At 40.9% G+C, this 13,052-nt stretch overlaps 1 protein-coding gene across 5 annotated transcripts in view; it reads left to right on the forward strand.

The window, feature by feature from the left end:
- The window catches only part of ankrd12 (ankyrin repeat domain 12), a 169,297-nt gene that overhangs the window by 104,050 nt on the left and 52,195 nt on the right, over nt 1–13,052 (forward strand). For 4 of the 5 annotated variants that reach the window (XM_055633933.1, XM_055633932.1, XM_055633934.1 and 1 more), the window contains one exon: nt 1,070–1,138. The exons of the other annotated variant lie outside the window; for it this stretch is intronic. In XM_055633933.1, the coding sequence (XP_055489908.1) occupies nt 1,070–1,138 (69 nt within the window). The remainder of the gene's footprint in view (nt 1–1,069; nt 1,139–13,052) is intronic. 5 annotated transcript variants of the gene reach the window in all.

Consider the following 13,052-nt stretch of genomic DNA (forward strand, 5'->3'; position numbering starts at 1 on the left):
AAAACAGTGCTCCCTTATGAAAATGTTGGAAAATCTTGGTTGGTCAGGTTGCATCTGTGGAAAGAAAAACAGTTTTTCAGGTCCAGACCCTTCATGGAACCCTTTAGATCTAGGAGCTAAAACTTTAACTGCTTCTCTTTCCTCGGGTGCTGCCTGACCCAATGAGGTTATCCAGCATTTTTTTTAAATTTAAATGCAGCTACAATGTTGCTGCCTATTGCACTGCAATGCAAGCAGCAATTAATCCTGTATTCATCCCCACATGCACACACACCTTTCTCTTCTGTAGAGCTGATCAGAGACTCTGAATTTTCCAGAGGTTCATTAAGAAAATTTGCTAGTTTATTTTGGTGCTGAAAAATTGAAAAAAAATTCCAATTAATTTGCATCGGCGTCTGTTATTTCTCCCAGTACAACACAAATGTTTCATGATGGTAGATTAGTGCTTTACATTTCTTTGAGACCTAAATATACATTTTCTAGTTAAGTTTTACAAATGCTATAAATGTGGAAAGTCCCGTGTAATTGAGTTCTGAGTCGCATGATCTGAATTTAATATGTTTGGTCATTCCACTTACCAGAATCACATGACTGGAAACTTTTGGTTTCTGAAATGTTGGTCTGCGAGGATTAAAAATAGACATAGGAGCGCATGTTTTCAAACAATGTAATTTGACTTTGGCAAAGAGAGAGTTCCAAACTAATTAAAAAAAACTGCACTGGCATATTTTCCATTTCTTCAATGCAGTAGGTTGAAATTCTCAGAGCTTTCCTTTCAACATTAAAAAGCAATTATCTTCATTGATCCATGTTGCCCAGAATTGGGTGGCCACATTTTTAAATAGTTTTGCATTGATATTGCTGTCATGTGGACACGATGAAGGATAACGAGTACAGCATTTAGTGCAAGATATAACATTGAAAGATAGTTCAAAGGTCTCCAATGAAGTAAACGAGAGTTCAGGACCACACCCTAGCTGATGAGAGAACCGTTCTGTTGCCTGATTCAGTTCATTATTTAAGTACAGGATTATCTTTATACATGTATACATTTTTCCTCACTCTTTAGATTCAGATCCAGTGCACTCAAGTGAAACCTGGGGGGAACGATTAATACCACCTTACAGGACACACTCAGGTAAATCCTGCTAACATATGAAAATTCTTTTCTTTCTCCTAATAAAAATTGCACATTATAAATATTTGATGTTTGACATTTTCTTCAGTCATTTATGTGTGCTTCAGTGAGACAAATGCTGTGGCCTGTCTCGCGTTGCTCAGATAACCTGCTTTTAATTATGTTCTGTAAAGAGTGCCATGAGAAGCTCTTATTCAAATCTGAAGATGCAATGACACCTCTGATCCAAGTAGAAAAACAAATATGAAATCACTTCATATGATTGATTTCATCAGGCACGGCTGCTGCTTGATAATGATTGGGGAAGATAGGTGAATCAGCTGTGCTGGAGAAACTTAAGTTGTGGAAAAATATAACCGCTCGAGCATGCCTCCTTAATTAATTAGTCCGAGAGTCTAATTTCAACAGCTTTAACACTTAAGAATTACAAGAGTTAGCTCTTGTAATTCTCCATGCAAAAGTCTGAAGCCATGTTTTTCTTAGTAGCAAGGAACCAAGGATGTTATTCCCATCATTACCTGTGGGCATTATAAGGAGATAAATGTTGCAGAACATCACAAAAGATTCCCATCTAATGTGGAGTCTTAATTCCATGCATTGTTGTTCTCTTGATACAAAACCAACTCCTGAAATGTAAAAGCGAGAAGATGAGTAATGCTTCTAAAGTACTTTGTGAACAAATGATTGCAAGGCCACATTGTTGTCGTGCCTGGGATTAGGACCATTTAACAAGTAAGAAAAATGAATTGGTATGAATTTAGGTTGTTGGCATCATATATTCTTAACAATCTAATCAATTGCACGAATTAGCTCTGCTGTTCACCTTCCCTGGTAGCTGTCAGTACTGTGACAACTTATTACACGTTCATTTTTAATGGCAGCTATAAATGTAATAGGCATCTGTTAATCCAATTAAATATCTGACTTCTGCACTGGTTAAAGACGACTCTTGGCGCAACAGAGCTAAAATATTTTATTTATCTTTATGGGGAAACACAAGGGTCCAATGCTTTTTTCCTTTCAGTAACTTCAGCTTGGCTTGGGTAGCCTACTACTATGATGAAGTCCACAATGAACTACGGCTGCTGAAAGGTCATTCCCTTTCACTTGTGAGTACGAGAGGTTTCCAAGATTGATGCTTATTACATGAGTGGTTGCAGTTGGAATTCCTGCCTATGTTTGAATAATGAACATAATGCTTGAGTACTGCTGAGAGATGGCAGGAAAGGGAAAATGAGAAATGCTGAAACCTTGATGAAAAATAGCACTTCGCACACCCTAATGCCAATGGACCTTTTAGAACTGGTCAATGGAATATGAGAATAGCACAACTGCAAAACCTATATCTAAGTCGGCGACTCTATCTTACATTACATTTGTCTGCTGTCTCAAGGCTTTATGATCTCTCAGGGATCAGCTTTGTTTTTGCAGAACAACAGACATGTGGCTCTGAGTCTTCTCTGTTCCTCGGGAAGAAGGAAGATCCCATGCGAGGCATCTCACTGCTCCTGCTCATGGATGGTATCTCTGTTTTTCCATGGCTGTAACTTTCTCCTGCACTAGAATTAACCAAGCTCCAAAGAGGTTGACCTGAAACTCCAGAGCTCTGAAGAATTTGAGTAGCCTTTGGATTATCTTCCTTGATAGCTTGAAGATTGTCTCCTCTGTATTTCAGAGGATTGTGTGTGGTCAGGCAGGCAGGACAACGTACCAACCATCCACACTAACCTTCTCATGAGCACTTCCCTATTATAGATTTCATCCGAGTAAGATAAAGCTGATGTGTGGGCACTTTGTACCAGTCAGCATATTAACTCTCCTTTACTTCTCGCCTGAGTGTAGATTAATGTCTACTGCCTCTCGTGAAATGCACCCTCCTGTAATCTTAAACAAACTACTAGTGGAACTCGTCACATTAGGTGGCTTCTGGAGGCAGAGGGATGGTCACTCTTGAGTTGAGATCCTGAAGTCTCTGGTATCTCTTCTAACTTAATGTAATTTGCTATTATAGTACCATGTATTATGTCACAATCAGGAAACTACTCTGGAATTTTCCAAGTAAATTTTCCTGACATTGGAAAACACATTCTGTTCGTCCCTTTCTGGTTTGTTCTGAGTGAGCAACAGCATGACAATCTGTCTATAAATGGTGTGATTTAAATGCAACTTGGTTTCATGAATAATGGTTAAAAAAAGGATCGTTTGTCGTCAGCCAAGGGCATATATGCATTCAGCAATAGACGGGAGTTGACTGTGGAGTGTCAAATTGCCCAGCTGACCTGTGGCAATTCACCCATACAGATAATAGAGGGATGTGGATGACACAGTGGCACAAAGGTAGAGTTGCTGCCGAACAAAGCCAGAGACATGGGTTCAATCCTGACCATGGTTACTGTCTGTACAGATTTTGTACATTCACATAATTTATAGACATTGCCAGATTGTCATGCCATCGATCACTCAAAACAAACAAGAAAGGTTGGACAGAATTTGTTCTCCAAAGTCAGGTAAATCTATTTAGAAAATTCCAGAGTAGTTTCCTGATTGTGACATGATACACATAGACTTTTTTCTGACGGTAGTGAATCTCTGTAATTCTCTGCTCCTGATGGTGGTGGAGGACAGATCATTCGATATGTTTCATTTGGGAATAGATAACTATTTGAAAGATTGACGTTTTTGGGTAACAGGCATAGAAGAGGAATTAGGGACAGCACAGAACAGCCATAATCATTAAATAGCAGGGCTGATTAGAGAACTGGTGGCGAACTCCTCTTCCTAGTTCCTCGTGTCCTTATGTAATACATAATCGACAGTTTTAAAAGTAACTAAAGCTAACCATTCTATAAAATGGAAACGTTTGCAAATATTTTGCTGAAATAGCATAATAAAAGGTTTTCAGTCATTCGGCCAGAAATCGTTGACCTAGAAAAAGCATGTAATGTGCAGTGAGCTTTCCGAGGGCACATTGCTGAATAAAGCTATAGTGCATGAGGCTTGAGGCATTGTACATTTGTGGGCAAAATAATCAAATTATGGTGTGGATGCTGAAATGCAGTGTTGGGATATTAGTCGGTGGTGGTGTATTGCGATTTCAAAGGTTATTCAGAACATTAGGATTGGTGAGGAAGAGCACGGGATTGAGATGATACTGCTGAAAGAGTAAACAGGTTCAAAATTGGCTGATAGAAGCATGGTCATGTTCAAGGATGAGATCAGTTGAAGGGGAATGTTGGCATAATTACTATTTGAAATTGGCTGCTTGGAGATTCAGGATGATATGGGTGGATGGAGTGGGAGGACTGAGGGGGGAACCACTATCATAATGTTTTAATGGTAACATGCATCTGTAGAAGTTGGTAACTCTGCTGTCTGAAAACTATTTTCAGTTATGTTTATTTTAAGTTGGATGTTTTGGGAAGGCCAAAAGTGGGAACACACTTCTGTGTGTTATCCTTGGGCATGAAACCACTCTGCTTTCTTGGGAGGCTGTGTACATTAATGTGAAAGAAGCAAGGACATGTGGTGGGTTGCATGTCATTGGTTTGTCAACATATTACATTGTTGGATATGGATGAAACACGGTGCTAGAAATTCTGTAGGAGGAACTGATTCAGAATGAAGCCATTCTAAACAAAAATATAACAATCATAATTTTAATGCTCTTAGTTCTATAATTTCATATATAATTTTTTTTTAAGTAATTGCTACCCTAAGAAAGTGTAAATAATTGTGAGGCAATGATGAATATTAGGCTCAGTCCTGATTCTTCAGCTCAAATAAAAGATTGTAAAGACTAGAAAACATCAGGTCTAAATTTCAAAAAGTAATTATGTCCTAATTTGTGTCTACTAACACAGAGTTTGTACAGAAGAAAGTAGTACAATTAATCTAAAACATATATTTTAAATAATTCAATGAGGCTTGTTTCATTTAAATGTAATTGCATAATACTGTCTTTATTCATTGCTGTGCAGTTTTTCCATGTATGAAACCTGATAACCATTTCCACTCAGAAATTTGCAGTGAGTCACCTTTGCATCAAGTCCATGTAAGATTATGTCATTTCTGAAGCAATTATCTTTTTTGAGCAATGCAGAGGTACTTTTCATTCAATATTTTTTCACGATCCAAGTGTTGGTGCCAAGGCCTGTGTTTATCAATTATCCTTTCATTCCCTTTGAGTAGATGATGGTGAGCCAGCTTGTTAAAATGCTGTTTTGGAAAGAACTGCGGATGCTGGTTTAAATCGAAGGTAGACACAAAATGTTGGAGTAACTCAGCGGGACAAACCGCATCTTTGGAGAGAAGGAATGGGTGACGTTTTGAGTCGAAACCCTTCTTCAGACAGAAGATTGTTAAAATGCTGTAGTTCTGATGGGTACATTAACAGTGTAGGGAACTCGAGATTTGGATTAAGTAATGAAGAAGGAATAATATAGTTACCTCTGGGATGGTGTTTGACTTTAAGGCTCTTGTCTTTCATACTGGTTTATTGTTACATATGCTGAGATACAGTAAAAAAAAATTGTTTGCATTTTATCCTGTAAAGTCATATTATACATGAGTACAATCAAGCCATACACAAGTATAATAGGTTGTGCAAAGGGAAAAATATCAGAATGAAGAATATATGTTGCAGCATTGCAGCGTTACAGTTACAAAGAGAGGGAAAAGGCTGATCACAAATCTTGTGGGTACACAAAAATGCTGGAGAAACTCAGCGGGTGCAGCAGCATCTATGGAGCGAAGGAAATAGGCAACATTTCGGGCCAGCATCTGCAGTTCCTTCTTAAACATAAATCTTGTGGTATGTGCTTCCAAGCTTTTGTGTCGTCTGCCCAATAGGAAAGGGAGCAGAATGCCAATGGTGACAATGGTCCTTGATTATATAGATTGCTTTCCCAAGGAAGAATCGATTTTGGGGGGGCTGGTTTGTGTGAGGGACTGGGATACATCTATAATCTGTAATTTCTTGGTCTTGGACAGGGCTGTTGCCAACCCAAGCTACAATGCATCTCGATAGGATTCTTTCTAAGGTGCATCTGTAAAAGTTGGTAATAGTTGATGGAGACATGCTAAACTTCCTGAGTCTTCTGAGGAAGTGGAGATGTTAGTGTGTTTTCTTGGCCGTAGTTCCAATGTGGTTAGCCTAGGGCAAATTATTTATGGAAGCCATGGGTTTGCAGGTGTGAGGTACACAAAAATGCTGGAGAAACTCAGCGGGTGCAGCAGCATCTATGGAGCGAAGGAAATAGGCAACGTTTCGGTCTGAAGAAGGGTTTCGGCCTGAAACGCTGCCTATTTCCTTCACTCCATAGATGCTGCTGCACCCGCTGAGTTTCGCCAGCATTTTTGTGTACCTTCGATTTTCCAGCATCTGCAGTTCCTTCTTAAATGGTTTACAGGTGTAACTTAGACAGGTATATACAATGTAGTTTTAGATTTCATTCAACAGCCTTCTGCTTCTTCTTCTTCTTCTTCTTCTTCTTCTTCTTCTTCTTCTTCTTCTTGCGTGTGGCGTGCATAGCCTAATGTTGTAGGACAACTTGTTCTATTTGATCTAAAAGAAGTGTGAGAGATGGTGCAGTGGTTTTAATTTTCCAATGTTTCTTGGAGTTTGGGTAAAGACTGGAAAAGAGCAAATGTAATCTCATTGTTCATAAAGGAAATGTCAGATGATCGGAAACGACAGACAAATTAACAATGTCTGTCAAAGGGAACCTGAATTAAAGATGGCTTAGCAATGCATTTAGAAATATTTGAAGTTATCAGGCAAAATCATCATAATTTTGAAAAAGGGCAATGATTTTACTAAATTTCTGAAACGTAGTATGTGCTGTGGATCAAAGGGATTAATGGGATGTACTGTACTTGGATTTCCTGAAGACATTTAAAAAAAAAAAAATCATGGTCTAGGACATAATGTTTTGTCATGGATAGGAATGGTGAACTGCAGACATAAATTAATATTTTACTGGGTGGCAAGATGTAACAAATGATGTGCCATAAGAATGAATAGACGGGCTTCTCACATTTTTATAACATTTAAATTACTTGGATGAAAACATCAAAGGTATAGTTGCTAAATGTGCCGATGACACAAAGATAGTAAGCTGCGCAGGGAACATAAGGAAACTACAAGGTGACATAGGTGAAGTGAATTTGCAAAAATCATGCCAATGGAATATATCTTGTACTAAGTGGGACCCGTTGGGTCCCAGTATCACACGGGAGGGCTGGACACCCAACACAATATTCCACCTCTCCACCAATTCCAATATTTGTGGGGGGGGGGTGCCTTCTGTTGCACTAGTATGAGTGTTGTGGGCCGAAGGTACTGATTTCCAGAGGGCTAGTATGGAGTGGCAGAATTTATTTGGGCTGGCAGTCACTTACGGCGGCTGGTGGGCTGGCAGTCAGTCACCCCCTGGTACCCTGGCAGTTTACCCAGTCCCCCACCTACCTTCACCCCCCCCCCCCCCCCCCCCCCCCCCACCCCCCTCCTTGCCATTCCCCTCCCACCCACACATTCAGTGCATCTCCCCACAACCTCCCCCCCATGCACTCTTAGTGGCTCTCCCACAGAGCAGCCATTCCTGCCTATTAGGTTCTATTGTGATGAAGAACACACAGCATTAAAAGTGCAAAAAGGTTTTATTAAAGTTTAAAATGTGAATGACTCTTAAAATATAAGAACAATTTAAATTTTAAAGATGAGATTTATTAAGTTCTTACTTGTTGTGTCTCTTGTGTTTCTTGTTGTGTTCTGCTGCTCACTGCCTCTTGATGACTATTTCCTGTTAATAAAAAGAGACAATTTTAATATAGAGAAAGTCAGCGGTCAAATTTTAAGAAGGAAAATCTGAGAATTTATCTCAGAAGTCATCATTCAACGAAGCACGCTTTTAATGACAACATTCTTGGTCGATGTTCCATCCTTCAGGAAACCTTTGACATTTCCCTTCATATTTCTGTTGAGCTAGTATGTTGGGCCGAAGGTACTGGTTTCCAGAGGGCTAGTATGGAGTTTGTGGGTGGAATGGATTTTTGGGCTGGCAGCTCAGTCACTGAGGGCTGGCAGCTCAGTCACTGAGGGCTGTACTGGCAGGGGGGCACCAAAATGCTTAGTGTTGCTGAAGACATCTGGAAGGGTTCTGTCCACAACTTCAAAGCGTTCTCTCCTAATCATTGGACATTCATTCCCAAACAATGACTTTCACTTGCCTCATGAAATGTGCCGACAGAGTCCTTCTTGATGTTGCACAATGTATCCTCGACCTCTTGGATGGGTATCTTGAATCGAGAATGTGTAGTTCTTCCACCAGGCATTAATGGAGCTGCTATCCCAGAGGATGCTACAGCAATAGCCACGTCACCTTGACCTCTAACGTTTCCTGACATGATGTTGAAAAAGCAGCCTAAAGACAATTTCAGTTGTTAATGAACACTGAAGATTTTGTGCAAAACATTTTTTTGAGGTGGGGGTTGTCAGGGTGGGGTGGGGGGTGGTAAACATCGTGCAGCCAAGGGAGGGGTACAGCTTCAGGCGGGGGTTCTCGTGAGCTGATGAGAAAGGGAAGGGGGTGTCCTCGTGCAGGGGATGAGGGCGGCTTCAGTAGGGGGCGCATCCTATAGTCAGGCGGAGGGCAGCATCTTGAGATGGGGGATGTCAGTGGAGGAGAGGGGGCGATTTACTCATGACCTGTGGACTCACTCACTGCCTTGGGATGAACTCATGGCCTTTGGACTGACTGACTCTCACGGCTTGTGGACTGACTGATGCCCGACTTCTGGAGTCACGTCCGACTTTCGTAAACTGAAAACTGTAACATTTACATTGAGGAACAGCTTCTTCCTGACAGCCATCACGCAATAAACATAACAAATAAGCTCTGAACTACGAAACACTATTTTATTTGTGCTATTTGTTGACCACACACACAATCCACCTCACACAAACACACACACACACACACACACACATTCACACACACACACACACACACACACACACACACACACACACACACACACACACACACACACACACACACACACAGACTTATTTACACAGACTTATTTACACATACTCACACTCATTTGCAAACATTCTCACAAAAATACACTCATTCACACATACACAGACTGATACACACACACACACACACACACACACACACACACACACACACCTCACCTCAAGACGCTGCCCTCTGGGTGGTAAATGTTGTGCAGCCAAGGGAGGGGCACAGCTTCAGGCGGGGGCTCTCGTGAGCTGATGAGAAGGGGGGGTGTCCTCATGCAGGGAATGTGGGCGGCTTCAGTAGGGGGTGCATCCTATAGCCAGGCAGAGGGCAGCATCTTGAGGTGGGGCGTGTCAGTGGAGGGGGGGGGGGGATGATGAGTGACTTACTGATGACCTCTGGTCTCACTCACTGTCATGGGATTAACTCATGGCCTTTGGACTGACTGATTCTCACGGCTTGTGGACTGACTGATGCCCGACTTCTGGAGTCACGTCCGACTTTTGTTAACTGAAAACTGTTAACATCTACATTGAGGAACAGCTTCTTCCTGACAGCCACCACGCTATTAAACATAACAAATAAACTCTGAACTACGAAAGACTATATTATTTCACACACACACACACACACACACACACACACACACACATTGACATACACACACACACACACACACATAGGGAGGTTTCACGGCAGTCACGTCACGACCCATGTATATATATACACACACACACACACATTCACACACACATATATTCACACACACACACACACACACACACACATATTCACACATGCATTCACACACACACACACACACATATTGACACACACATATTCTCTCACGCACTCACACACATATATTCACACACACATATATACACGCACACATATTCACACATACGCACACATATAGGGAGGTGTCACGGCCCATGACCCGTACTGTTTCTACGCTACACCAAGTGGATTACACGCGATGAACTGCTGGTAGGCACTTACCATTGTTTCCAACGTAGCGGGCCCATTAAAACCCGCCAAAAATGTCAATTTACGCGCTGCAAATAATTATGGAAATCGGGATGAGTGTGTGAGACATTTAGCCTACTTCAGAATTCCAAAAGTGAGGAGAAATGATGGTAGATAGAAGCGAGAGCTGAAGGGACAACAACAGCCAGAGTGCTTAGCGAACATTGGCCGTTTGCTCACTGCATTTCATCAACTAAAACATTATTTGTGTTTTTTCTTGATTCCTTGGGCATCTAAAAAGTTTCAGAAGTGATAAATCTGGCTGTAATTTTTTTTAAATCGCCCATGGTTCTCAAGTGGGTTTTTACGTACAAAATGAAAATGTATCTGAAGAAAAATTTACAGCCAGATTTTTCACTTCTGAGACTTTTTAAATACCAAAGGAATCAAGAAAAAACACTAATAATGCCTTACTGTTGATGAAATGCAGTGAGCAAACGCGATAATTCCGATATTTTCAATTCCGATATCTGCACGGCCAATGTTTACCAAGCACTTTTGCTGCTGTTGTCCCTTCAGCTCTCATTTCTCTTTACCTTCATTTCGCTGCACGTTTGGAATTCTAAAGTTGGGTACATGTCTCTCACACTTATCCCGACTTCCACAATTATTTTCAGCGCAAAACTTCAATATTTTGGCTGTTTTTAACAGGTACGAAAGTACGCGTTTCTTGCATTAATAACATATACCGGAAGTGGCGGATGTCTTCCAGATGGATTGCGCGGCTCCATGCGTCAAGCCCTATGACCTAGTGACCATACGTGCAACCCCCTATTCACACACACACACACACACACACACACACACATCACACACACACACATTCACACACACACACACATAGTCACACACACACATATATTCACACACACATTCACATATGTTCACACACACATATATTCACACACACATCACACACACGCACACACACACAAACACACACACACATACTCGCACACACACACACATTCACACGCGCACACACACATATTCGCACTCGCACACACACATATTCGCATTCGCGCACACACACGCATATTCACGCACGCACACACACACACATATTCACATGCGCACACACACACACACACATATTCACACGCACACACACACACACACACACACAACTAAAATACACTGTGCAAAAATGAATATTCAAATCCTGCTGTAGAGGCTGCTTTTGCTGAAACAAAATGCTGCTTTTAAATAAGTCCAACAAACACACACTTACCATAGAGAAAGCAGTCAGCTCTGTGGAATTATTCAACAGCGCCTGCAACTCTGTGTGTCTTCTGTAGGCAGCGCCATCTTGCCTCCGACCGGAAATGACGCCATCGACGGCATCTTACCGATAACCGGAAATGGCGTAATCGGCGCCATCTTGCAACCCAGCCACAATCGCAAAATGAGCGCCAATTTTAAACATAAACACAGTTCTGATCAAATAAAAAAGTTTATTCATGCTTTATCCATCTGAAAACGGTCGCAACCATTTTAAAACCCAAGAGAAACAAATTTGCAAATACTTTACATCAAATGTATTTTATTTTCTATAAAAATTCATTTCAAAGACAATAGAGACAATTTTGCAAATGCATTTTATTTTCCATAAACATTCATTTCAAAGACAATAGAGACAAATTTGCAAATGCATTTTATTTCATTTTCTATAAATATTAATTTCAAAGACAATATAAACAAATTTACAAATGCATTTTATTTTCAATACATTCATTTCAAAGACAAAAGAGACAAATTTGCAAATACATTTCATTTTCTATAATCATTCATTTCAAACACAATATAGACAAATGTACAAATGCATTTTAATTTCAATAAACATTCATTTCAACGACAATAGAGACAAATTTACAAAAGCTTTACAACAAATACTAAAATGCCAAGTAACTTCAGACCACGGTGAACAACATACATATCAATTGGCTGAAAAAGCACATGGAGGAGACTCACCTTGGAGTAGAGCCGCAGCTCAGAGAGCCGTGACCCTTTCACTTCGTGGTCCGGCACAAAGTGACTGAGGCAGGACACTTCCGGGTTTTATAGTCCCTCCCACCCCCCTGCCGCCAGCGGGGGCAGCAGAGAGAATGGGGAATTTTGTAAAAACATTAATATCTCTGTCATTTTTCATCGATGGGAAAAATCCTCGGCACACATGCGGCGGAGGGGGGCTCTGAGCGAGGTGGCCAAAAATCACGGCCGTAGGTGGCGGCGTTCTCTCGGAAATCGCAGCACAGTCGGCCAAAAGCGGTCAAGAACAGAGATTTAGTAATATAGATAGATAAGGAAGACATTTGGACCATCAAGTCTATGATGACTCTCAGAGTAAACCAGTCAATCTCATTCCCCACTTAGTTTTCTGTAACCTTTTCTTTCACGCATGCCAGTAAACATCCTGATTCTGCCAATAGCTACCTACACTTACCAGCATGTCATGTGGGAGGAAACCAGAGTGCCCAGTCAAAACCCATGAGGCCACACAGAGGTGCACATACTCCACACAGATAGTATCAGAGATCAGACTAGAACATGACTTTATAAACTTACATTCGTTATCATTTTTTAGGAATTATGCAAATACGTTGATGGTTGTTCGGAAAAAAATTGCCGGACTGAAGTCTGGAATAGACTCATTCTCTTATGGGGGCAAGCTATGCTTATACAATATCTGCTGGCACTATAAACAGTAAAGTGACTTCATTGAAACATAGAGCAACTCATCCATTCCTTCTCTCTAGAAATGCTGCTTGTCCCGTTGAGTTACTCCTACATTTTGTGTCTATCTTCGATTTAAACCAGCATCTTCAATTCCTTCGTACACATCTTAAATATTGTTATTG

Source organism: Leucoraja erinacea, chromosome 4, assembly GCF_028641065.1.
Source record: "Leucoraja erinacea ecotype New England chromosome 4, Leri_hhj_1, whole genome shotgun sequence".
Classification (NCBI taxonomy): domain Eukaryota; kingdom Metazoa; phylum Chordata; class Chondrichthyes; order Rajiformes; family Rajidae; genus Leucoraja; species Leucoraja erinaceus.